Source organism: Rissa tridactyla, chromosome 12 (genome assembly GCF_028500815.1).
Source record: "Rissa tridactyla isolate bRisTri1 chromosome 12, bRisTri1.patW.cur.20221130, whole genome shotgun sequence".
Classification (NCBI taxonomy): Eukaryota; Metazoa; Chordata; class Aves; order Charadriiformes; family Laridae; genus Rissa; species Rissa tridactyla.
In genome coordinates this window covers 16,859,157-16,886,016 of record NC_071477.1, presented here as the reverse complement: position 1 = coordinate 16,886,016, position 26,860 = coordinate 16,859,157, and the positions used below count along the sequence as shown (strand labels likewise).

Below are 26,860 nucleotides of genomic sequence, written 5' to 3'. Positions count from 1 at the left end.
CATTGTGGCTAAGAACCGCCCGGGAGGGGGGCTGCCTCCCTTGTTTCGCAGCAAAAGAGCAGGGTCAGGGTGCAGCAGAGACCGAAGCATTGTCATCCCGTTAAAGCAACCCTTCCCGGGACGTGCCAGTGGGATTTGGGACAGTTTACTCTGGGATAATTTTAACCCTTGCAAGATTTGTTCTGGTGCATTTGTTTAAATCCACTCGTGTACGGCGGCGGGATTAAAGGTTAATTTCTGCAGTCCTGCTGCAGCCAACAGCAGCCACCGTGTAATCAGTCCGTGCAAAACGAGCGCTAATGAAAGCAGCAAACTGACACCCACTGGCAGCATCTCTGGTCTTCAAGCAGGGACCAGACTGGGGGGGGTCAAGCTTGAGTTACGCCATAATTTCCAGGTGTCTCCTGCAGGTGCTTCCACCACTATGCCCAGCGGCGCTGAGCACCTCCAGCTCTTTGTGGCATTAATGGAAACTGCTGTTGCCAGCTGGAAACGCCCTCCGTGGGGCATCCCAAATAAGTGGATTTTCTGCTTCGAAGTGTTTCAAGCTTCACGGGCTTCTGCTCCCCTCCCGGCAGAGTGGGGTGAGAGCTCTGCCAGGTGGCAGCTCTCCTCCTGAGATGGTTTACACCCTTCTGTAAAGGTCCTTCAATTACAGAAGACTAAATGTTATTTAATTTGTGACTGCGAGTTGAATAAGGCTCAATTAAATTCTGCCTCTTGTGAATTTGTGATGGGGAATTCTCACCTGTGGTGCCAGATGAGTCCTAACTGTACCATGCATGACTCAGCCCCTGAAACTGCTCTATTAATGACTGTTTTAATAAATGTTCTATCTTTATACGGACAATTTCCTGCCGTGTGATGAGCTTGGCAGGTTGTCAAACCAAACCTTGGTCCCGTGGTCAGCCCGTGCTGAGGGCGAAGGCGAGCGCGGTGCTGCCGAGCATCGCGGGGTCTTGCAGCACCCCCGGGACGTTCCGGGTTTCGGCCCCCCAGCTACCTGCCGTCCCCCGACCCCCCCCCCTCGGTGTGGGGGCTGGCTGGCTGGGGGCAAGCGGCTTTCACTTGCCCCCAACGCCCTCCTTTGCGTCCCACCAAAGTTGCTCTTGTCCGGAGGCCTCGGCAGCGCGGCAGGGCGAAGGAAACGGGTGTCGGGCGAAGGAAACGGGTGTCGGGCGAAGGGGGGGGGCGGGGGCCGCCCCAAGCCCCGGCCCTCCCTCCCCGCCGCTGCCGGTCCGGCGCATCGCCTTGTCCCGCACCGCGGCCGCGCCGGGCCCGTCCGCGGCTCCGGTTCAATCGCTTTTTCACGCCTTTCCTCCCTCCCCCCGGCTGCTGCCGCCGCGGTCCGGCCCCGCAGCTCTCCTGTTCCCCCGGGGGCTTTCCCAGCCCCTCGATCCCATGTGCCCGGTCCCGCGGGGACCCTGCGGAAACCCCCGGGGACGCGGGAGGGGCCCGGCCTGACCCCGCGGGACCGGCCCCCGGTTCACACCCCAGCGGGACCCCCCCGGTCCGGAGCCCCCACACACACACCGGTGCCCAGCTCCCCCCGGGGAACCGCGCTCCCCATCCCGGACCCCCCGCCCTGACCCCGCCCCCCTCCCACCGACCCCGCCCTCCCGCCGCCGCCTCCCATTGGCCGCTTGCCCCGCCGGCGGGCGGGCCGCTTTGTGACGTCACGATCAGCTGTCGGAAGGTCCCGATTTGTGCGGGGGAGCGGCGGGCGCTCGCCACAACCGCGCCAGCCCCGCCGGTACCGGGCACTACCTCAGCGCCTCCCCGCCGCTCCCTCCCGCCGCTCCCCGCCGCCGTGCCGTTACGGGCGAGGTGAGTCTCCCCCCGGTCAGGGTCTGGGGGGGGGGTGGCTGCGGGGGGGGGAGGGCTGGGCGGGCTCTCACCGACCCGGTGTCCCACGGCGGGGGGGGGGTGGGGGGGGGCCGGGCGGCGGGGGGGCCCAGAAGGCCCCCCCCCGCGCTTGTTGTTTGTTTCTTCATCACCGGATTAAGATTTGAGGTTGGTCTCCGCTCCTATTGGCTCCGATGTAATGACGTATGCCTCATTTGCGTATGACATTGAGACGTCATAAAGCTGTCGTCGTCGTCGTCGTCCCCCCCCCCCCCCCCCGTCGCCACCGGTCTCCCCCCGCCCTTCCTCCCTGCGGTGTCCTGCCGTGACCCCGCCGAGCGCAGCCTCTCCTCCCGCCTGCCGTACCCCGTCCCGGGGAGGGGGGGGGGGGCAGGGTCCGTGAGGGGGGGGAACGATCGTGGGCGTCCCGCCCGTGTCCCCCGGCGGCTCGTCGGGCGGTCTCGCCCCGCCGCTCTCCGCCGCGGCCGTTCCCCAGGCAAGTCGCGAAGGCGGGCGCGTCTCCCAGGGTTTGCCAGGGGCCGTTTCGGGTGAAAAAAACCGTGGCTTTTTGAAAGGGCAACGCAAAACGTGTAATGCAGAAATATTTCCTATTTGACTGACTGCTTTCCAGTCGGTGCTTTTGAATCCCTCCGTCTTTAGCTCTCCGTTTACTTTGTGAATTCCGGCAGTTTTAATGAGATTTGGGCGTGTGCTTGGATATTTTCGTTGAGTTTAACTGTGATGCCCGCAAGGAGCCCCGGGCCCGTGCATAGCAGGTGAAGGATGCTGGCAGTGGCAGCCTGAGGTCCAAGATGTGGCATCCCGCTGGGCCACCGGTGCGACACCACTTGTGTCCTGGGATGCTGAGCTCACGAGTCTGTCAGCATCCCGGGATGCTGAGCCCATGAGTATGTCGGGTACCACATGTAGCGGCTACTTCTGTTATTACTGCTCTAAGTGCACCTGCTTTGGGACAGCTCAAAAATGTCCCAAGTCCTAGAAGGTCGGCTTCCGTATGGGTTACATGCCTCTGCCTCGGGACCTCAGCAGCTTGGCTGAGCCTGGGAGGCGCCGGGCACTAAACCTGCTCCCATCTGAGGGAGGGGGTCATCAGCTGGAAAACTTGGACTCTGTGGAGTGTAACTAGTAACGTGTTAAGAAGGCATTATTGCTTTTGTAAATTTTTTTTATACATGTATCTATACGTTTATGTCTCTTGTGTGCCGGGGAGCAACAGCCCTGCTGAGAGAGCCTGGGGAAAGGCACTGGCACCCTGGGGTCCCAAACTGCTGGCTTAAAGTGCCTCCCTTGGGACCAGCAACACCCACTGCTGACGGCGGCACCAGCGAGGGCTGAGCTGGGCAGGTGCCGAGGGCTGTCACCAATTTGGCCAAGGCTTTGCTGGGGTAGGAAACCATCCCTAAAACAGGTGCTGGGCTCTGGTACAGGACTGTGCTGTACCTTCTTTCCCACTGGGCTTAGTCTACAAAGTGCCAAGAACAATTTTTTTTTTTCTTTGCTCTAAAATAAATCTTTCCTCTCCTTTTATATCCCCTCTTCCCCCCCCCCCAAAAAAAAAAAAAAAAGGAAAGCCAAAAGCTTTCTGTGGCAGCTCACTGTCACAATTAGGGACCCGTTGCATCAAACTGGTGCTTAACTGGCTCAACACAAAAGGAAAAACATAATGGAAGTTTTTCCCCTGGAGAATAAACTGATATCACCTACTCATAGCAAGACTGGAAAAACCTGAGATGTGAACTCTTATCTAAGAGCTTTTAAGCGCTAATTGCACGGCGAGCCGTGCGCAGGCAAGTCTCGCCCCGGCACACACGTGGCCCCGGGCGGGCTCGGGAGGAGCTGGTGGGGAGCTCGGGGCTCCTGCGATATTAAAGTCCAACCTGCCGGTTAGCGTTCAGCCTCCTGCGATTTACGGAGGGTGGAACGTTGGGGCCGCTCCCCCTCAATGCGAGGTGAAACATCCCCCCTAGGGATGTTTCACCTCGTGCATCCCAGAGACGAAACTTCTAAAATTTCATAGGACAGCTCATGGCAAACCTAAAAATTTCCTGGTTGCTCAGATCCTGCCGGCCACTGAGAGATTTTTCCAGGGCTCTGTGCGATGACAGCAAATAGCAGAAGGTCGGGTTTGTCCTTGGGGCAAGGACCTTCCTGCAGCAGTTACACAAGGGAGCTGGCGCGGATGGGGACACCAGCTCCAGGAAAACCACCCCTGTTTCTGCAACCCCAAGTCCCCCTCCTTCAGGTGGGATCTGGAGGAGCGTGTGGGGACTCCAGTCCACGCTGAGCTCCTGGGCTGGCAGAGGAGAGCCCTTCCAGGGCGCTGGTGCGGTCTGCCATTAATAATGAGGGTCTCGTGATAAAGGGGTTTTGGGGGGATTTTTCTAACTATTCTCTGCCTTCTCCCCCCTTCGCTTCCCTGCCCTGCAGGGGAAGAGGCTCTGGCTGTGAATCAGCCTCACGTTTGCCGGAGTCCGTCTGTCCGTGCCGGCAGCAGCCTCGGGGGCCAGCCCTGCCAGCGCTCCCCCCGGGGAACTCCGTGAACGAGGCTGCTGGCGACGCAAAAAGAGCAGCAGGAGCTGTAGCGCGATTGTTGAGGGACCAAATGCGTTAATCCAGCCCTGCCAAACTGTCCCGGGCAAGCCCCTGCCAGCTCTGGTCCCTTCCTCGATGGGGACAGATAGAGGACAGTGCAGGGATGCTTCACTTGCCATTCTGGGGTGATGAGCAGCCCCCCTTCCCTCTCCCCCCTCCACCCCCAGCTGCCGGACCCCCTTCTCCTTCACTTTGTGTTTCTGTGCCCGGTTTAGGATTTTGGTACATACAGCATGGCGACAGAAGCCTGTGAAACGCTTGTCTAATTTAGGTAAAATGAGTTGAAAATAACATTTCCCAAGTGGGTTGGAGGAAGGCACCTGATTTATACCTCCAACGCCTGCCGTGATGACTGCGCGGGGTATTCTTAGCCCTGCCGAGGAAGGACCGCTTCTGCTGCTTGTCAGTAGCATCCCTCCCGCCGCCAAGTATTTATGGAAAGTTTCAGGGAGCCTGTTGCCATTTCCAAGCGGAGTTGCTGTTGTTCTTGCAGCCTGTGACTTTTGGGAGCTGCCAGCCCCGCGAAGCTGCGGCTCCTGCCCGGGCGAGCTCCTGGCACATCCTGGGCCTTTGCTGCCGATCCCTTTGCCTATTCTTAGCTCCTGGGGTTATTTGCAGTGATGGTGACTCAGAAAACTAATTATTGTGCCGAGGTTTCTGAAGGGGGGAAAAAAAACCCAACGTGATGCATTACAGTTTCCTTACTCCTACTTTAACTTTTAATGTTTAATACCCTCTGGCTAGTTTTAAAAGGCTGTTGGAATTTCTGTAAGGATTCTGATAAACTTCATTCATTAAGAAATTCAGCTGTCCCCAGGTGAGTGTCACCTGCGTGCTGTCCCCTCGTGCTGGCAGCGGCCTGGGATGGGGTTGACATGCCAAGTAAGGGGGCTTGTGGGAGCCTGGCAAGGTGACGGCTGTCCTGCGGGGGTGACCCAGCTCTGGCAGGGGACAGGGGATGGGTGTGTGGTTCCTGGGGCCGCTCAGCCTCAAGGACGTGGTGCATGGGCAGTCCTCTCGTGCCCCAGCGCTGGCCATACCTCCTCCATAGACGTTGGACGTCTGTCACACACGAGTGCGCTGGCGGAAGAAAGCACCGGAGCTCTGACCAGCCCTGGTCACTGGAGGGGCAAAGAAGCCACCTCCTGGTCCAAACTGCTTCTGCGGGCACTGTCTCTGCCTGGTGACAAGGCACTACTTGGGCAGCAATGACTTAAATCCCCTGACAGGGACACTTTCAGGTCCCTCCTGTGCCACAGTTCCCACAAGGCTGACGACCCCAATTCCCCAGATGTAAATGGGGCAAACGTTTGCCGCAGGGAAAGCAGAGGCTTTCCAAAAACCTTTGGAGCTTGATCTGCTGATAGCTGTGGGCCATCCCAGCTAGAGAAGGGCTTGGTGGAAACTGCAGGGACTGAGGTGACATGTGGCCACCGTGCCATCTGGGTGCTGTCGGTAGCAGCCAGCCAAGGAGCCTTTTGCCTCGCAAAGGGCCGAGAAAGTCACCCCCAACCTTCCATGAAGGTAATACTGGGAAGCTGATGTTCTCGGTGGCTTGCAGGGAGGGTCTGGAGTGACTCAGACATGATGCACTGACCACATTGACCAGGAGCTGCTCCCTTCTAGGGTGGAACAGGCTCACAGAATGCTTTGGGTTAGAAGGGACCTTCAAAGATCACCCTGTCCAACCCCCCTGCTGTGGGCAGGGACATCTTCCACTAGACGAGGTTGCTCCAAGCCCCGTCCAACCTGGCCTTGAACCCCTCCAGGGATGGGGCAGCCACAGCTTCTCTGGGCAACCTGGGCCAGGGGCTCACCACCCTCATCGTAAAACTTTCCGTATGTCCAATCTAACCCTACCTTCTTTCAGTTTAAAACCGTTGCCCCTTGTCCTGTCACTACAGGTCTTGGTAAAAAGTCTCTCTCTGTCTTTCTTATGAGCCTCCTTTATATAGTGAAAGGATGCTACAAGGTCTCCCCGGAGCCTTCTCTTCTCCAGGCTGAACCCCCCCAGCTCTCTCAGCCTGTCCTCCCAGCAGAGGGGCTCCAGCCCTCAGAGCATCTCCGTGGCCTCCTCTGGCCCTGCTCCAACAGCTCCGTGTCCTTCTGCTGTTGGTGCCCCAGAGCTGGAGGCAGCACTGCAGGGGGGTCTCCCCAGAGCGGAGCCGAGGGGCAGAATCCCCTCCCTCGCCCTGCTGCCCACACTGCTGGGGATGCAGCCCAGGGTGTTGGGGGGCTTTCTGGGCTGCAGTGCACATTGCCAGCTCGCATCCAATTTGCCACCCACCAGTATCCCCAAGTCTTTCTCCGCAGGGCTGCTCTCCACCACCCATCCCCCAATCTGTGCTGGTACCGGGGGTTGCCCCGACCCCAGGCGCAGGACCCTGCACTTGGTCTGGTTGAACTTTGAGGTTCACACGGTCCCGCTTCTCCAGCCTGCCAAGGTCCCTCTGGATGGCGTCCCATCCCTCTGGCCTGTCACCGCACCACTCAGCTCGGTGTCACCCGCAAACTTGCTGAAGGTGCATCTTGGAGATAAGGAGCCTGATCCCACCTCTTTAGCCCAGCGTTGCTGGGGATTTCAGAGCAGACAGGATAAAGTGAGGGTGAGGGTTAAAGCTCGTTTTGGTCCTTGCTTGCCAGGGTCTAGCTGCTGCCTCCGCCCCGCGGGGTTGATCCTGAAGGCTCTGCCAGCTGCGCTCCCCTGCAGCTCCCCGAGTGCTACCGCGGACGGCCCTGGCAGGGCTGCTCCGACTCTCAGGAAGCCTTCCCTCTCTTCCCTGGAGGCTTGTCTGATCATCCTGTCTGTCCCTCTGCCCAGCTCCTGCTCCGGTCGGCACAGGCAGACAAGGCAGAGTCTGGCCAAGCACCCCCCGGCAGCCGTCCTGCGAGGATCCCGGCCCAGCACCTGGGCTTTGCTGTCTCCGTCCACGCTGCCACCACCCCACGGTGATAGCCGGTGGCTTATTTAAATGCTCTGGGGAAGGATCCTTTAAAACGATCCATCTCAACTTTTGCTTTTGGGGGAGCTTTGAACTCTTTCCTGCTGCACCCGGAGTTATCACAGCTGCCTGCGAGCCCCCGTCCGCCTTGCCCGAGCCCTCCCGGTGTGCCGTGGGTTTGCTGTAGGAGCAGGATGGCCCCTGACAACCCGTTATCCCAGGATAACGGCAGGGAGGGTGGTAATCCCAGGGCCTTTAATGATCGAGATAAGGAAAATGAAGTTAAATTTGAGGGAGGGGGCAACTGAAACGAATAGTATCTGCTGTGTCTTGTGTCTTCAGGAAAGAAAAGTTATCTTTGGGTTAGGGTGGGCACCTGTGGAGTCCGGACACTTCAGCGCCTGACTTTCCCATCAGCACCCGCTGATTTTTTGGGGACTAGTCTCTAAGTGGGTGCCGGGGGAATGAGCGCTGCTCCCAGGGGAACAGAGGGGGTGATCGGCTTTGCTACTGTCCCCTGATAGCTGCTGTGAAGTTTTAACATAATAAAACCACGAGGTTTTCTGCTCTGTTTTGACTGCCTAATTTATTATTTGGCTTTGACCTCGCTTGAGGATGGACTCCTTGCAGGGGGCTCGCGGGGCCGAGCCTGCAGAGCGGAGGGGAGCAGTGCGGCGCCATCCAGGCGAGAAGCTTCAGCAGGGCTGTGTGTGCCGAGCCAGCCCGCGGGCCAGCAGCAAGCTCGTTCTGGGCTGCCTTTGCTGAGGCAACGGGGAAATTCTCTGCCTGCGTCAGACCTTGGCCTGCGGTAGCTGCTTGGGTGCATCTCTGGGTGACCTCCCCCTTGCAGCCGTACCGGGGCCACCGGCCTCCTCCTGTCCCCAGCTCTCTGCTGTTGTGTGGCGTGTACGTCCGTGGGCTCCGGGCACAGCACAGGGGACCCTACTGTCCCAATCCCCCTTCAGCCCTGGTGTGTCACTCCGGGGAGCTGCACGGTCACGCTGGAGTCAGCTTTGGCTCAACACTTCTGCTGGCTTGGGAATGCCGCAGCTTGAAAAGCTCGGGAACCCGCTCCTGGCCTTGCACTGGGCCAGGGCACGGTGGCCTCAGGGGACCGGAGCCGCCCGTGTCTGCCACGGGCTGCTGGGTGCGACCTGCCCCTCTCCTCCTGCCTGGGGAAGAGCAAACAGCGGGATGCCCTGAGGCATCACCAGCAGGTAGCTGGGAGCAACAGGGTTTCTGCTAGAATTAGACATTTAATAAATTTATTTTAAAAAGATATAATGTTAGAAGATATTTACTGAAGAGGCAAGTGCTCCAGGCAGATGCCAGACTTCAGGTGGCAGGCAGGGAGAACCGGTGTGTAATGGAGCCGTGGCTCTGCACCGCGGCCTTCAGGGCTGTCCTGGGTGCCCTGTGCCAGCCTGGCCCCAAGGATGGGCGCTCACGTCGGTCCCGCGGGAAGGAAATCCCCGCTGCGCTCGGCACGGAGCACATGGGAGAGCCCAACGGGCCAGTTTCTATTCATTGCCCAGCTGGATATCAGCCCCTCTTCATGTTGTTTCCCCAACGTATTCTTACGCGTTAATACTCCCAGGGAAGAGGGGTGTCTGGATCGTTTAATCATGAGCATGCTGGAGGATAACGTGGCTTTGCTATGGCCGTGGTGGTGATGGGGGGCTGGGGGGTGAGAGCTGCTTTAGCTGAGCCTGCCGCTCTCGCTGCATTCGGAGGAAATGACTCTGTCACATCTCTGTGCCCCAAAACCCTCCGCTCGGTGCTTCCAGGGGAAGCCAGGAAGCATCTTAGGGCACGGAAGGGGGAATCCTCGCCAACCTCGGATTCACCGTGGCGAGAGGCTCTGTGAGTCTCAGCCAAGTCTGTTTTGAACGTGTTGTCCCAGCCGGGACCCAGCTTGTTTAGCTGCAGCCTCTCCCCGCCCCGGATGGATCTGGTGCAGGGTGCGAGTGGAAGGGACGAACCGCAGCGGTGGGGGGCTGCCACCCCACAGGCAGCGAGAAGCCCACGGTGCTGGGCTCCCAAAGACGCGGGTCTGCAGCTGGGCACGGTTGGAGCCACGTGTGGGGGCACCTCTGGGGCAACTGAAGTCACCTGGGGCTTGAGACCTGCTCAAGCGGACAGATAGTGTCACGCTGCTGCCCGGCCGTGCCAGGGAGGGAGAGCTGGGAGTTGCAGGGCTGGTTCATGCTCTGGAACTCCCTTCTGCGTCCGGGGGCGGCAGAGATCAGGGTGAAAGGCTCCCCTTGATTTTTCATTTTCTGCCTTGCGGAGCAGATGTCGTACCTCACAAGGCACTTAAAAGAAGGCAAAAGGCATGGAGATCCCACAACGGATAAATACAAGCGTTCCTGAGCCCCAGAATCACAGCAAGCACCCCAGGCCAGGCGCCTTTCCCAGCAGTGCTGAGGCTGGAGAGGCTGTTTTGTTGGTGGGGGGCATTTGGACCAGAATTGGAGCTGTGGGAGAACTGCCACAGATGCATTGTGCCTCCCTGTATCCTTCCCATTCCACGTTGTCCGGAGTAGATGGGGCTTCACCAGGATCCAGGACCACTTGCAGGCTCTACGCCGCCTTGGTTGACAGAGCCATGAACCGGGGGTTTGCCCTCTAAATGCACCCACGGCAACATGCCAAGCAAGGCAGCACGCAGCTGTCCCCTCTCCCCGCGTCTGGCTCTTGATGGCATTTTAATGCCCTTTAATATCTCTGGAACAAAAAGCATTTTCTCGGCACAAATAACACTCTGCACCTTGTGGCTGCCGTCTGTCTGCGCCTCTCCAAGAGCTTTGCGGTCATTAATAAAATTAGTCAGTCCGAACCTCCCCCCCGAGCTGGGGGGAATCTGTTTCCCCGGGGGTGAAACAAGTGATGAGTGTAGATGAGACTCGCCCCGGGGCTGGGCTAACGCCGTCCTCGCCCTGCCCCGCTGCGAGGGGTCGGCGCGCTCACTGCCGCTCGCTCCCGCACGCTGACACCTGGGCGCTGGGGACTGAGACACGGCCCATAGCCAAGCGCTTTGTCCCGGGGCTCCTGGGAGGGTCCTTGTGAAGGAGCAGTGATGACACGTGTGACAGTGGCATCTTTGGGCTTCCTGGAGGAGCTAGAGGAGGGGAGAGCAGCCACGCTGGCATGGCTGATAGCGGATGGGTGGTGGGTTTTAGGGTCGTGCCGTCGGTCCTCAGATGGTCCAGCAGCATCACACCCTTTGCCCTGCAAAAGCTCAGTGCCACCAGCCGTGCTCAGTGCCCGTTCAGTGCCGGGGGGAGGCAGGTCCCAGCCCGACCGCGTTTGGCTCTGCCCCTGCCATCTCCGGCGGATGGGTCCCCTGGGACACACCGCCCGTCAGGAAGGGGACAGGCTTGGTGCTGGTTGGGGGCTGCAGGGCGCAGACACCCAGCCCTGCTCCGTTGCTTTCAGAGGTGGTACATGATGCCCTTGGAGATGCCAGCAGCTGGGACAGCCCATGGCACAAATCAGTGCCAGAGCCACCTTTTCACTGTCCCCTTCAGCCCGTCTGAGCCCCCCGGGATGCAGGAGGGCCCCACTGCCCACCAGTCCAAATGCGTTATTCCTTTTCTTTCCCTTTTACAGGCCTTTGCACTGAAGCCAAGTGAAGAACCTCAGAATTGCACTACACCCCATTTAACGCAGCTACAATTTCACTAGCAGCAAAGCGTCTCTGCAACCACTGAGACCTTTGAGGGCTGTTTTTTTCCCCTCCCTGCCCGTCGTTCCTGTCTCCTTGCCTGGAAGCTGGTGCTCAGCAGTAGCTCTAACTCACTGACCATCCCAGTGGACTGCTCCCCACCATGTTTCAGCGTCTCACCAGCCTCTTCTTCAGCGACAACAACCCGCTGGAAGGCCTGGAAGAGCCCAAACCCTTTGTCGAGGAGGAGGAGGAGGAGGATGGCTGGCTCGTAATTGATCTTGCAGGTGAGAAAAGCCAGGGGACTCTTTTCCCACAGCCTCTGCTACAACCTTGTCTCTCTGGAGCTGGGCAAAACCCCTTGAGATGACAGCAGATGAGGTTCCACCACGTGTGATCAGCTCTACCCTTCATCCCTCCTTCCCTGGTCCCCCCCTGCCCTGCCCATGGTGCCCAGCGCTGTGGTCACTGCAGCGGCCCCTGACCTGCTCCCCCTTTTTCCCTTCCCCTTCCTCTCCCAATGGTTGTTCCCGACTTTCCACCAGCGTGGGAGCCACAGCAGCATCTTCCCCAGCTGGGGCTGCTCCCGCCTGGGAGCCTCCAGGTGCCTCTGTGCCTGGCCCGACCCTGGCACAGCCACCAGCCCGGGGAGGTCACCCGGGGTTTCGGTGTGATCCTGCCCGCCGGGGGCTCGGTGGGCTGGGGGATGCCAACCCCCGCGGGCTGTCTGCCTGCGAGCTCCGTGTGCCTGCGAGCTGGCAGTGCCGTGGCCTCGGCTAAGCTGTGCCCAGAGCAGTGCTTTGCCGGGAGGGACCGGGCTCAGCTGCTCCCCTGGTGAGAGCAAACCAGGAGCCTGTTCTCCTGGGGGAAACTCCAGTCCTCGGGTGCTGGTGGGGGGCCAGGGTTTTCTCCACGCCAGGCCTGTCCCAGCAGGGGTCGTGCCACTGGCGGTCTGGGTTTGGGTCGATCCGGCTGGGTTTGGGTCATTTGAGTCCATCAGGGGAGCAAATCTCAACTCCAAAGGGTTTACCTTCCCAAATCATTCCCAGTGCCCATGCCGACAGCACTCAGACAAGGGATGTTTGGCACAAGGTCCTTGTTCCCAGGGATGGCGACAACCATCCGGAGCCCCGTTGGACACCAACCAGGCGGCTCAAATTCCTTGTGTGCCGAGAGCTCCTCCAGCTCCATTAGGAGCTTGGCGTTTCTGTTGTAGGGTCGATGACTCAACCAATTGCAATGATAATTTTATGACCTTTTGCTTGCAAGTTGAGCAGCGAGCTTAGACAAACAAGCCTGCCTGCGCAAGGAGCTCCTCCAGGGCCACGGTCTGCTTTTGCAGCCTCTGGTTAATTGTGGTGCCCCAGCCCAGGGGACCACAAATGTATCCTGCAGGTGTAGGAGGAGGGTTTCGTTCTCCCTCTTGCAGGCATCTGTTCTCCGAGCAGGTGCTCTCTGCGCTGAGCAGAGCTCATTTTCATGATGCGAGTTGTTTGTTAGGGCTTTTTTCCCCCCTTGCAGCGAGCTGGAGAGGGGACTGGAGCATGGACAAGCCTGGGATGGGGGACAGGGACAGCCCCGTGCCCGGAGGGAGCACTATGGAGGGCTGGTGGGGGCAGATTGGTGCTGTGGGCACGGGCAGCCGTGGAGGATTCCCTGGGCTCTCTGGTGACTGTCCCGCGGTGGGGGGGGGTCACAGCAGTGACACGGGATGAGGCTGGTTGCAAGGAGGACCCTGGAGCAATGGCCATGCAGCTGCCACATGTCTGGGCCAGCTGGCAACAGCTGCAGCGTGCCCAAAGCATGCCAGAAGGGGCCAGGAGTTTCCCCAGATGGAGGAACGCTGTGCTGTGCCCTCATCCCCTGGGACCGAGACTGCAGCCGGCTCAGCGGGGACCCAGGGATGACTTTGGTACAAAAGGCTCCCATTTTTTTTTTTTTTTCCCCAATCAAGCTGCCAGGCTGTTGGCGCAGAGCCAGCTTTCGGCAGCGTGCCTGCCCGGGACCTGCCACCCCACTGCTAATTCCCACCGGCCCTGCCTCTGCCTTTTCCCGGAGCATTCCCCGGCTGGTGAGGGACTGATTTATTTCAGCCCTATTTCGGAGGCTGGAGTTATGCAAAGCACTTTAGAAACTAAACCCGCTGGCTCCAGCCCCCATCCTTCACCTTCGAGCCACGGCAGCCAGCAAGCATCTCCCAGCCTGGCTCCCTCCCAGGAGCGGGGCAGCCTAACGAGCCTCCAAATTTGTTCCCTCTCAGCCAGGTCTTTGACCCACGTGTTGCAAAACGCACCCGAATCCACCAGATCTCCCGGAAGCGTTTCAGACGCCTCTCTCGCCCCATCACCTGGCCTGGCTCTGCTCAGCACCCGGGGCCGGGGGGGAGCAAAGAGCATTGCCTGGTGCTTAGTGATACGGCTGCAAGTCACCCAGGGATTTGGGGATCCTGAAATATTCCTTGTGACATTAAACCCCACCTTGGCAAAGGATGGGGACAGGTAGCCATGGACAGCTAGGGCAGGGTTCAGCCACGCTGGGTCCTCTGCTCCGGGTGCCCACAGCCCCCCCTGTGCGGGAGCGCTGCGGGACTGGGAATGCTCCAGCCGGGCTCAATGGCTGTCTCCAGCCTGGAATGTCAACAACTATTAATAGCTTGATATCCACTGACCTGAAGAAAGACACTCTCATGTTCACAAGGCTAATTGTGGCCTGCCCTAAGCCTCGGGCTGGGGCATCATCATCCGTGGCAGGAGCTGGGGACATGCCGGGTGGCGAATGCCAGCCCCGTGCTTCCTGCGCTGTGTTTCTCCGCCGCGAGAACACGCTCACCTCCTGATTTCTCCTGCACCCTCACCCAGCCTCGGGGTCACACGTGTCCATATGGATACTGCACTGCATCCCCACCCCATGAGACCAGTTCCCTTGAATCCCCCGGGTGAGGCCGGGAACTGGTCTGGGGATCCCGATGAGCCCAACATCGGGTGCAGGCTCCCTTCCCATAACACAACCGGTGATTCCGAGCGCAGGCAGCCCAGAAAAGCAGCAGCCCAAGTGCTTTTGCCAGGCAGCGGTGAGGAAGGGAAGGCGAGGAAGGCTGGGGTGCCTGAGGCGGGTGGGGGGCAGCTCCTGGATCAACCACCCAAAATTTGGCCTCTAATAGACTGAAGCTGAAGGTGCGGCGAAAACCTTGGCTGAAGAATTTAGTCCCCTGATTTCTTCCAGAAAAAAGGTGTGAATTGTTATTTTCCTCTGTGTGTGTGTGTGTGTTTGGTCTCAATGTTTGCGAAGCGCTGTGTGGTGTTTGTGAGTGCGGGTGGGCTGATGTTCCTCCGGCATGGCACGGCTCAGGTGCCGTAAGAACAGGCAAAAGCAGTATTTCTTGCCGGCTGGATTTCTTCCTTCACTTTGAGAAGGTGGGGGGAAAAAAAAAGAAAAAAAAATTGCTGTGGTAAAACCTTGCTGGTTTCCCCCACTTTTTTTGGTTAAACTGCCCAACCAGAACCATTTCCGTCACTTGCCGGCTTTGCAAAGCCGGACCCGGCAGCCGCCCCGGTGTGGAGGGTGCTGGTGTGGGGTGTTGGGGCACTGCTGGCGTCCCCCTCCCCACGAGGTCCCGTCGACGCCGGGCTCGTCTCTAGCGGTGGTGATGGCGGTGGGGTGTCTCTTGCACTAACGATGCCCCTTTCTCTCCCCCCTCCCCTCCCCACTGTACATGGTATGTGTGTGTGTCCCCGCTGCGCCCCGCATGGCTCTGCACCCCCGCCACCCCCAGGCAGCCGTGCCCGCCCCGGCGCAGCCCGGCGAGTGGGTGCTGGCGGTACCGGGCGCTCGGTGCGATCTCGCCCGACACCCCCCGGTCCGCCACCGCCGCCGGCCGCTTCCCCGGCTCCGGCCGGTCCCTGCTTGATGGACGAGAGTTGGTTTGTCACCCCTCCCCCCTGTTTTACTGCAGAGGGGCCCGGCCCCGATGGCGTGGGGAGCAGCCCCATGGAGGACCTGCTCATCGAGCACCCCAGCATGTCCGTCTACGTCACCAGCACCCTCGAGGTGGATGGGGAGGGCCCCGAGGACGATGCTGCCGGGTGAGTGTGGCTTGAAGGTGCTCTCTGGAGGCTGCCAGCCCCCAGCACCCGCTGCGGGACCAGGGTGGATGGTTAGTCCCAGTGTCCCTGATCACCTTATACTCCTGGGAGTGATTTGCCCGCTCTGCCCGGAGATGGAGTGGGACTGTGGGAGATCTCGGCGTCCCCACATCCCACCTCAGGGAGCACCCTGCACGCCTGGCCGGTTGCTTTGGCCGGTGCTGTGCAAGGTTGGCAGCCTCTGTGTCCCGAAATAGACTGCTAAGGGGATCTCAATGCCATGTTGAGATGGCCATGGGTGCGTCACTGCGAGCTTGCTGCTGGGCGGCGGTGGGAGACAGCTGCGTCCTTCTGCCCTGTCCCAAGCAGAGTCTCTTGGCGATGCCGCCTGTCACTCCACTGCCCATCCAGGGGGGTTCGCCAGGCTGGGCTTAAACACAGGGTTTTCCAGAGGTATGGCACAAGCAAAGCAAATCCAACGGGACAAGGTGGCCTTTGGGCACAGTGGTCCCCACAGGACCCCTGGCTCCCCCAGGCAGGAGGGTGCTGTAGCCCCCCCGATCCCCCTCCTGGCCCAGCACTGGGGTGCCCGCAGCCGCAAGGGAGCGGGACACCACCAGCCATGGATGCAGGCATTTCTCCCTGCCCCAAGGTCCAGCTTAGCAGGGGGGACTGAAGTTAAACAGAAATAACCCAAATCTCCCCACTGCCCTCTCCTCCCCCAAGGAGACGTGGGCTGGAACCCCCCCTGCCATCATTCCCGGGGCCACAGCCTTGCTGCAACCCCTGGGGAGCTCTGCCCTCTCCCCATGGCTGTCCTTGCAGCCCGGCGGCAGCAGGAAAACCCTGATCATGCCCACGCTCAGCCCTCCTGCTGCTGGCCAACCCCCAGGTCCCATTGTGTCCCTGCTGTCCCCCAGTCCCAGCCCTCCAGCATCTCCACTGGGAGCTCCTGCCCCAGTCAGGGAAGGAGGAAGAATTTGAGGTGAACCTCCACCTGGGCTAGGGAACACCATTCTTCCAGGGCTTCTCTTTGTAAAGTCTCCCTGAGGGCCACGGCCTGATCTCAAGAGCTTCAGAGGAACCTCAACTCTGGGGAGTGCAGAAAGGGGGCCAAAGGGAGCTGGGAATGGGCCGGGACACCAAACGGGTCACAAGCGGGGACGGAAATGGGGCTGGGCTTGGCTTCCCTCTGCTGGGCTCAAGGGGCTGAGTCACTGTGGGGGACCGTGGGGACACCCCGTTCCGGGTGGTGCCTGGATTTCTCCCAGGTGTGCTACCGCCCGCCTATGCTGGGTCCATCCTTGGGCGCCGTGTGACGGGGAGGGAGTTGGAGACCCCGGTCCCCTTCTCGCTGGGGTGGGGGAGGGCCGGGTGTCGGCAGCCGCTGACGGCCCCTTTCTCCGCAGGGAGGTGCCGGAGCCCCGGCTGGAGCGGCACGTGCCGCACCACAGCAGGTCCCTCTCGGTGAAGGCCGCCATTTTGGAGAAGGTCGGGCAGGCGCGGCGGGTGCAGCGGGCCAAGCAGCTGGCGGAGAAGCACCAGCTCAGCCAGAAGGCACTGCAGCGGCAGAACCGGGCCCGCCAGCGCCCGCTGCGCCGGGCCAAGCAGTACGCCGGGACCTTCGTCCACCAGCCCTGCCAGCGCCACTGCAACTACTGACCTCGCCGGGACGCCCGCGCCGCCTCCCCCCCGGCGCAGGGAGACCTCACACCCCCCCCCGCCCCGGTTTCATCCACACACCCCCACACACCTGCGCCCCTGGCCCCCCACTCCTCGTCTTCCTTCCCCCCACAACTTCACCCGTCCCTTCGTCCCCGACGCCGGCCAGGCCAGCAACCCCTGGAGCGACCGGCATGGAGGGCCACGCTGCGCCCCCCCCCCCCCCCCCCCAACCCTTGCAGCCATGCCAGCCTTCACGCGGGAAATCGGTATTCCCGGTGAAATCACTCGTTTCCAAAATCCACGGCGAAGCCTGTTTGTCCTGACGAGCCTGTGACGTCAGTGCCTTTCTTCATGACTCCACGTATAGCCAGGCTGGGATGTCACAAGCGGAGACACCAAGCGGAAGTGAAAAGAGCTACGACGTGACAAGATTTGGGATTTTTAGGAAAAATCTCATCGATGACACTAAATAATGCTTCCTCCCCCCAAAACCAGCAAATAACCTCCTTGATTTCTTAATGATGTTTTTACCGTGCTAAGACAAAAACCCCACTGCCCGTCCCATAAAGGGCTTGTCGTGGGGAAGAGCTGGTGGAAATCTTCGTGGCAGGGTCAGCCGGGCAGCTCGCGGTGCCTCATGGTGTTTTTTTTTAAAGACAACCTTAAAAGCAATCTCAGGAAACAAAGCACCGTCCCAGCACCTCACCGGAGCCCTCGACGGCTGCGCCGGGAGGGGGTGGCCGGTGAAGGTGGCCAGAAGATGGCCAGCGGGAGCAGCACCATGACCGGTGGTCCCACCGAGCTGCTGGCTGCCTCATCCGAGCGAGACCCCCTCCTCCTGGAGCCACTCATCTGCCCAAGCCACACCTATGTACGTACATCTATACGTATATGTGTGTATATATTTATGTATATATTCGGAAGAGGCACCGTTTAAGCCAAGGAGCATCGGCTGCCCCGGTGTTAATCCCTGGGAGGGGAGAGGAGACAGGGACTCTGAGCAGCTTCCCTGAGGTGGCAAAAGCACGTCGGAGCTGGTGGTGAAGGGATGCCGAAGAGGAGGCCGGAGGGAAGAGGCTGAAGTAAGGGCAGAGATGGACCTGGGAGCGGTTGCAAAGGGACAGGATGGGGCAGGCCCGGTCGGTGGGGCCGGGCGAGGGGATCGCTGCAGTGAAGCTGTAATGGAAACGCCTTTTTCCTCACGAAAAAATTGCATCCTTTCCCACGAAGGGCCAAATTCCGTCATGGGCAACGCTGATTTTTTAATGCAAATCCCTCCCCTCCCCATGTCAGACTCATTCTGCCTTTCAAAGGACACGGTCCAGGCTTTTCGCCGGCTCCAGCACCAGCTGAGGTGGCGCCGAACCCAGCAGAAATTTGCTGTTCCCCCCCCTCCCCGCCCAGCTCCCTCCCGTTAGAGACTGATTCTGCACTCCGTGCCCTTGGGGAAGATGTGGCCATCGTGTCCTGCTCGCGGCCAGCTCATAGCCCGGATTCCCACCCTCCGAGACAAGAAATACCCCAGCCCCTCCCCCCCCCCCCAAATTGATGATTTCACAGGAGTTTCTTCCATTCACCGTGTTATATCCCTTAATATCACTTTGGGAGCTGATATTTATTAATTTTTTGAATGAGATTAGACACAAACCAAACCCTCTTACAAGCACTAGCCCCCAGCTCTGTGCCCTGGGAGCCTGGACCGTGGGGGAGGTGGCTGCTGATGCTCACCTGCTGCATTTATCTTCCGCTCTGATGACACGGTGTTCCCAAAAGCACAGAAAGAATGAAAAAAAAACCCAAACCAATTTCTAATAGCTCTTTTCAGCCTTTCCCTTTCAATTCTTCCAGGCCAGTTTCTTGTTTCGAGTCCTCCTGAGACCCAGCACCCTCATCACACGAGTGACGTGGTGCCTCCTGCCCCCCTGGCTGTGGCAGCCGGTGCCCACTGGGGCGGCAGAGATGCTGGGCCGTATTCTGCGCCCGCCGCACCGGTTTGGTCCGCTGCTTTTTCAGCCTTTCTGGTGAGCGCGGTGGCACCGGAGCTGGTTTTTCACAGCCGGTGGTTTATCAGCAAGGAGTTACCCCCCCATCCCTCGGCATCACCCGCCACTCCCTGGGCCTTGCCACAACCACCATCCCTCGCCGCCAAACCTAAGACCATGCTGGAGATCGCCCTGCTTCATCTCGGGTGTCTTCTCGGCGAAGAGACTGATGACTCTGTGACTTGAGGGGACTGTTTACATCCTTTGGCTTCCCGGACTTCACATTAAATGCCTTTTTTTGCCCCCCCCCCCTAAAGTGATGCCTGGTATGAACCGGGAGTGTGGCGTTTGTAGGGATGGTGGCACTGGTGCTTGTGACGACAAGCAGGCGCTGAGCCTGAGCTCTCGGGTGTCCGATGGGTGTCCGAGGAGGTGCTGCTCTTTCCCGTGTGTCACTGGGTGATCTGCTCTGTGGCCACCGGGCGACGGCGTTAGAGGAAGCATTTTCTCTGGAGCCTGAATAGACATCGAGAAGTGGACAAACCAAGCAACGTCCTGCCTCCCAGCCTGTTCTCCATTGCAAATTCTCCTCCTGCACATCCGAGATGCTGACAGTCCTTCCGGAGCACTCCCGAAAGCAGAGGCTGGCTGCGACACCGTCACCCCCTCTGCAGCTCCCAGGGGAAGATGGGCCGGGGGGCAGCGAGGTTGGCTGGGAACGGCATCGCCGGGGCCGATCCTGCCACGTCTCTCCTACCAGGCCTTCCCGTGCCCACCAGTCTGCTTGCAAACGGTACCCCAGTAGGAGAAACCCCTCATCGAAATCCTCCTCATCCGTCGTGACCCAGAAACCCTTGGCTGAGCTCCCGGGGGCTCGGCGCAGCCATGGCTGCCGACGGCCGGCACCCAGCACCCAGTTCAAACGGCCGATGTTGTTATTCCGTCCTGGTTTTCGGAAGCGAACGCAAACTGTTTTCTTTTCCTTTCTTCTTTCTGTGCCAGTCTGAGACATCTTTCGTCACGCTGTGCCCAGCCAGCACAGGACAGGAAGCAGAACGGTTATCACACTTTATATCAAGAGTATGTTTATAAAGGATTAATAAATTATTAATAATGTTTTCATGAAGAGGTTAATCCAGAGTCCTAGCATCCCGCAGGTCAACGGAGCGCGCTTACCACAGCATATATGGGCTCCCGCGACCCCCCCACCCCGTTGTTTGCACACTCGCTCGTGTATTAACGTCTAGTAATCACCTATTAACCCCCCGCAAAGCGACGGTCGATCCACCAGTGTGACCAGCTCTTCTTACGCTGCGGCAAAGGTGTGTTCAAACTGCGCTTTGCAGAAGCCCTGCGATGCGCCTCTCCTGCCCAACGGCGAGCACAAGACCTGGCCCGATACCAAATCTCCTGCCCGGTGTTGCCAGAGCAAGAAAACCCCTTTACACTGAGGTTACGAATCTCCTCGAATCTTAAAACAAACGAAAGGTGCTTAAAAACTGAGAACTTTTCCTGTCTGTGCACATGTGTGCACGTGTAGATATTTCACAACACGGCATGGGTGTCCGGTAGGTTGTTTCGGGGTGCGGGTTTTAGTTTTTTAGGGGGTTGTTGATTTTTTTTTTATTCTCCCCCCCCCCCCAGTATTTTCAATCTGTGGCTAGCTGTGCGATGCTCCCGACGGGAAGGCGAAGCAAACACGGCGCTGGCTGGCAGGGAGGCCCTTGGGCTGGTGTCCTGCTTGGAAGGCTGGGAGGAGCCTTGCTTGCTTTTCTTTACTCGCGTAGGGGGAAACTACAGCATGGACTCAGGGACAAACAAACACGCTGGGGTCTTTAAAAATGTGGTGGTTTTTTTTTTCCGGGCTTCTCTGTTGGGATGTGGGGTTTGTTTCTGTCTGTGAGGCTTTCGGTTGCGCCGTCCTGAAGGATGCTGCGGGGATGCGGCTGAAGCCTTTGGCAGCACGTGTCGGTGAGAGGCCGCGGGGTTTGATGCTCCCACGTAGCGACCACACGGAAAAGGAGCTGGGGCCACTTGTGGTGAGACCGTCCCTGAGCGGTGGCCTGCTCTCTGTTTGCCCGTGTCCTGAAAATTCACCTTACAGCTGCTAGAACGTGGCTGGTCCCTCCTCGGGCTTGTTCGGGAACAAGCAGGTACGGATTTTAAGCAACGAGCCTCCCCAAGGATTTGGGAAGCGAAGCGGACCTGGGCTTTCTGTGTCAGCCGCAACTGGCCTGGCTCCCACTGCGGCCCTGGGATGGGGGAAGCCATCGGAGCAATCACGTGGAGAAATGCTGCTGCGGGTGACAGGCAGGTTTGCGGGAGGAAATGTTTGCATTTCTTGCAATGAAAGCATTAAAAAAAAAAAAAAAAAATGCCCGCTTCGCCTGGGCAGCGCGGCTGTGCTGCCGACGTGGCTGTGGGGGCTCGGATGGCCCAGCAGCAGCTCCCCAGCCCCACGCTGGCACCGCAGCAAGGACCGGGCATGGCCGGGCAGGCGTGGGGACGTGAGGACGCTGCAGCACTGCCGGGAGCTGGTGGAGGCAGCAGACCCCTGTGGTGGAAAAAAATCCTCTCCACCACTCAAAGTCCCCATGGGGTAGGGCGTCTTCTCTGAGCAAGGCACGAGAGATCTGCATCTCAGTCGCCTTCTTTCGGTACGGGGCAGGGCAGCCCGGCTCCGCAGCTGTGCGATGGATGAACCCCCCGCCCCGAAGCGAGTGGCGAGGCTTCCCCCCAGCCATCGGGACAAGACCAGGAGAGGCCGCCCTCCTGGAGAAGTGCCCCCTCTCGAGATGGAAACCAGATCACGCCAGGACACGGCTAAATCCACGTATCCCCGTGTGAGCCATCTCCTGGGGCAGCTCCCCGCGTGGCTCCGCTTGCCGCGAAGGCAGGCCAGCAGCCACGGCATGGGCAGGACACCTCGCCGGCAGCCACATCGACCGCAACAAAGTCCTTTCACCGAATTTTGGCTCTCGCCTGCACTGCAAAGCTGGGGGGAGCTGCCAGGGAAGGTGGGGCAACAGGCCTTGTCACCCGATGCTCTGAAACATGCGCTCACAAATGCGCTTTCCAAAAAAACTCTGCTGTAAAAGCTCGATCTGGAAGGGAAGAGATTCTTCCCACGGGAGTCAGCGTTTCTTTTTCATCACGGATAACACAAACACATGGCTCATCCCGAAGATCGCCGCTGTGGGAATCTTCGCTCTTTGTTTAGGCGTTTTTCTAATCAATAGGTAATTTTACATTTACATCTTACATTCAGCCCTGCTGGGGAGGAAAAAAAAAACCCCATTGGATGTCTTGTCGTACCAGCCAGAACAAAAAAAAAGAAAAAGATAAAAAAAATGCTCCAGTGAAGTTCTAGACTTGAATCCCAGCTTTGCAAGCGCTTCTGTGGGGCAAAAAATACCAGTTCCAGTGCGCCGCATAAAGCGGAAATTAAATTTCAGGTGAATTTATTGAAAAACAAGCGCGTCCCCAAAGATGCAACCAGAGAATAATTAGAAACCAGCCAGTACAAAGCGGTAGGACACCTCCAGTCAAGAAAAAGGGTTCTCAGCATCTGCCTGTTGCTGCCTGGCCGAAGGCAGTGCCGAGCCTCCCCCGAGGCTTCCCCGAGCTGTCTGGGTTTAAAACAAGAGGCCACCCGCGTCCAGCTGGTGCCGCGGTGACTCTCTGGTCACCGGAGAGTGTCAACAGCCACCATTTCCCCCGGTGGCACGGATGTACCTCCAGTCTGCCGTGCCTCCTTTGCTCTCTGCGCTCAGAAATAGCTGCTGGCGGCGAGGGGGATGCGCCAGTACCCCGGCACCCCCCCAGTCCTCAGGGTTTCCCCCCCCACCAAGTCCTTCTCCACCACAGGACTGTGTCTGGTGACCTCCTCAGCACAGCGGCTTGCAGGGAGCAGAGCCCGAGGACAGCCACCCACCACGCTCGCAGCCTCTCCGGCCCACCGCCGTAGAATCAATCATAGAATCATAGAATCTTCATGGTTGGAAAGGACCTTTGGGATCATCGAGTCACACCAGCCGGGGACACTGAAGTGGGGGTTGATGGCCTCGGGGTTTCTCTTCTTCAAGGCGGAGCTTTCCATCTCTGCCCTTTTCTCCCAGCTCTGCTCAGGACAATGGGTAAGTCATGGATAATTTCCCTGCACCTTCAAGGGCTCAGTCCTCGTCCCATTGACGCGACAAGAGCAGCTGTCACGCGTCACATGAATGTGGCCGCAGAAGCTGGATGAAGCGGTGGGAGAGGCTCTGCGTGGTTGGGCAAGTCCCTCTTTGGGCAAGGGGCGTCCTCAGAGCCATCAGAGCTGCTGCCTTCTCCCCAGCTCGACTCCAGGACGCTGGTGGTGGTGGAAGCACACGTCAGCCGCGGGCCCTGGACCACCAGCCACAGCTTGGGCAGGAGGTGTCCCCACGGCCACCCGCGTCATGCCGTTCATCGATGCACCGTCAAACAGCCTTTCTTTTGGCTTCTCGTTAACCAGACCCACAACTCTTTCCTTCGAAGGGTGAAGACGACAAAGATGAGCGGCTCCGTTTAGCAACAAAGGTGGCTCTTACGTGCAGTCCTTTTTTAAATTCTTTTTCACAGAGGGGTGACACCCAGGGGTGTGTGTGTGTGTCCCCTTACACTCGCTCTGAGCTAACACCTCCTGGGCTGGGTGGGGGGCGGGGGGGGTTTGCTTTTCTAGCCCCATACCCAGAGCAGGAGAGATGCTACCGCGTGAAAACACTGCCAGGAAGCTTCGGCTCTCTTACAGCTAACCACGAAAATCCCGCTGCCTTCCGCTCCTATTTTATCACCGGGGGGGTGGGGGAGATTTTATTCCTTGCAAATGGAGGGGGGAAACCACCACAGTAAATTGTAAGCGTAGCTTAAAAATGGGTTGCGCAGGGGAGCCCAACGTCACCTCGCGTATCCCCGTCAGGGACGCCGGGGGCAGCTGTCGCCCAAGTCTCGCTGAAATCTGCTCCTCGGGGTGGTACCGACACAATTACGCTTCGGGAAATCTAGGGGTGAGGAACCAGCACAAGGCGTTAACAGTAAAATAGTAAGATTTTTCTCGTGTATCTGAAATATATCCGTACAGAGCCACTGAGCACTGCAATATTTTATTCGTATGTATCGACCTTAGGTATTCCGCTTGTAAAGCTCATCCACGCGCGTTATCCATCTCCACGTCGGACTGACTGTACTTGTGCCTTTCACCCTTTTTCATGGTTGGTCACCTTTTTTTTTAACACAACTGCAGAACTTGAATAAATCAGTGAACTACAGTTAAAAGTCCTATGCAAGAGGTGACTGGGGAGTCAGTTCTCGAGATTTCTGTGTTTCTATGGCGTTTTAAAAGTAGACACTGGGATTTTCAGAGAAGCCTAACAGAATTAATGCCCTAAAAAGCATTTAGGTTTGGGGTTTTTTTTGTTGTTTTTTTTTTTAAAGCTAAAAAGCATTTAGCATTTCGGCTGCTAAATCTCTTAGGCAGCTTTGAAAAGCTCAGCCCAAACCCCAGTTCCTCACCGGTTTGTGCGTGGAGAGCGAGCAGGAGCGGCAAGAACGAGCACCAGCCCTTCGCCAGGACGGACGGCGCGTTCGAGAGCCGGTGTTTTCCTTTCAAGAGAAAGGAGAAGAAAGCGCTATTCGGTCGGGAAAAGGTTGCCTTAAGCCTTCCCTAATACGTGTCGGAGAACGTTGACGGTCCCCGGCCGCCAGCCCTGCGCCCCCGGCCCGGGGCGTTGCGGAGGACCCACGCCGGGGAGCAGACGCCCAGGCAGCGGGTCTCGGCCAGCCGCGCGCTGCCGGATGCCTTACAACAGTGGGATGAACTTCCACACCGGGATGTTGAGAAGGAAAAAATAAAATAAAATAAAAAAAAAAGCGCCCCACGTTTTTCTACATCACCTATGCTGTAGGACTGCAACCTCGTCCGAAACTCGAAGCTAACAAAATAACGTCCTTTTTGTGTGTTACGTGTTAAATCGGTGTAAGCAAGGTTAGTAGAGAAAGGGTGTCTACTTGTCGTAGGACATTGTTTAACCATTTGCCGTGTGTCAACAGACTGAAGGACACGACTGCCTGGAATACGTTACGTAGCGTGCCTGTGCGTCTGTAACCTGGTTTTGGTTTTTAGGTTGTAATGCTGTCTTTTGACTGAAAAAAAAAAAAAAAAATCTAATATAAAGAAAACCCACAAGAAATAATAAAAAAAAAATAAATATATATATTTAAACTCTATTTTGTGTGTATTCCTCTAAGGCCTGAAAGCAAGCCTGTTTGCAAAAGGGTTGGGGTTTTAAAATAAGCTTTTAAAAGTCAACGCCGTGACTATGAGAGACAAGTCGATAGAAAAAAGTCCCCTCTGCAGCGAAGGACGCACAGGGCAGGGGATGGTACGGGCCAAGTCGCTGGAGGGAATTTTTTTTTCCCTTCCCCATTAACAACCACGAAAGCTCAGTAGATGAGTGCAAGGGCTAAAGCAGATGCTGAGTGCCCGGGGAAAGCTGTCCCGCCTCAGCCCCATCTCTTACAGCATCAGCTGTTCCTCCGAGCACAGGCACAACAGCAGCCTGCTCCCTTCTGACCACCCACCTTACACCTGAGAGGCAAAGAGGCGCCTCCGAGGTGATTAAGAGCTTGGAGCATCCGACTGATGAGGAGAGGCCGAGAGCTGGGACCGCTCCGCCTGGAGGAGGGAAGGCTCCATGGGGTCCCACCCGTGTGAGCAGATACCTGATGGGGGAGGACAGAAGAAGGAACCGGACCCTTCTCAGCCCAGGGGCAGGATGAGAGGCACAAATTGGAGTCAAAAAGGAGAGAAATTCCACTTAAATGTAAGAAAATGCTTTTTTACTGTGAGGGTGGTCGATCACAGGCGCAGGTTGCCCAGTGAGGTTGAGGAGTCTCCGTCCTTGGAGACGGCCAAAGTGAGAGGGGACGTGGCTGTGAGCAACCTGCTCTGGGCAGGGGTGGGACGGGGCTTTCCCAGGCCACCAGCCCCATGGCTGCGCTGGCGCCTCCAGCAGAGCAAAGCCAAGGGGTGCTCCGGGTGTTACACCTGCCACCCCCCAGCTGCTGGGAGAAGCACTTCAAGGAGCCGTCAGGTTAGATATCGGGCGTGAAAAAATAGGTAAGAGCGAGCTCTGATAAAGCTTCTCATGGGAAAACCAAGTTGGCAGCGGGAGGTAAAGCACAGGGTCACTTGGGCTGGGATGGACCTCAGTTCTTCAGCCCAACCTTCTGCTCGCAACAGGGTAAATACCGAATTCAGACCACGTTGTACAGGGCTTTGTCCAGCCAGCTCTTGAAAAATCTCTAGAGAGAGATCCAGCCACCTCTCTGAGCCCTGCTCCAGGCCCTCCCAGCTGTCCCCAGTGAGAATTCTTTGTTCTATCCAGCCAGAACCTCCCCTCTTTCCATTTATTCTAGAGGTGTCCCCTCCTCCCAGCACCCACCTCCTGGCTCCACCTTCTTCTCCAGCACCTGACAGGGTGATGAAGCCCATCACCCTCAATCTCTCCTCTTTGACCAGGTGTTCCCAGCCCCTGCCCATCTTGGTGGCCCTCTATTTTGTCCCTGTCTACGTTTATCAATTGTTGTGTGAGTGGGTGGCGCTGGGAACGAGGTGGTAACGCTCCAGGTATGGTCTAAGAAGGGCCAAGCAGAGGGGAAGGATCACTTCCCTCACCCATTGGCTCCGCCTGTGCCGTGCCCCAGCCCTCCTTGAGTGCTTGGAGCATCTCCCTGATGAGGAAAGGCCGAGAGAGCTGGGACTCTTTAGCCTGGAGAAGAGAAGGCCGAGGGGAGACCTTATTAATGTTGACAAGTATCTAAAGGGTGGGTTGAAGGAGGACGGAGCCAGACTCTTCAGTGGTTCCCAGTAACAGGACGAGGGGTAACGGGCACAAGCTGCAACATGGGAAGTTCCGAACAAATATGAGAAAAAACTTCTTTACGGTGAGGGTGACAGAGCCCCGGAACAGGCTGCCCAGGGAGGTCGTGGAGTCCCTTCTCTGGAGACTTTCAAGCCCTGCCTGGATGCAGCCCTGAGGGATG

The 26,860-nt window shown here is 58.3% G+C and overlaps 1 protein-coding gene across 2 annotated transcripts; it reads left to right on the top strand.

Annotated features, from left to right (window-relative positions):
* The first annotated feature begins 1,690 nt into the window (after positions 1-1,690).
* On the top strand, positions 1,691-25,758 carry TP53INP2 (tumor protein p53 inducible nuclear protein 2). Of its 2 annotated transcripts, none has more exons than XM_054218602.1 (4): positions 1,691-1,827; positions 11,013-11,354; positions 15,020-15,149; positions 16,559-25,758. In XM_054218602.1, the coding sequence occupies exons 2-4, from the start codon at positions 11,231-11,233 to the stop codon at positions 16,809-16,811; spliced, it is 507 nt and encodes a 168-aa protein (XP_054074577.1). In that variant the 5' UTR covers positions 1,691-1,827; positions 11,013-11,230; the 3' UTR covers positions 16,812-25,758. The 2 variants fall into 2 exon arrangements, with proteins under 2 accessions (XP_054074577.1, XP_054074576.1); XM_054218601.1 differs by having other exon boundaries at positions 14,840-15,149.
* Positions 25,759-26,860: the final 1,102 nt, after the last annotated feature.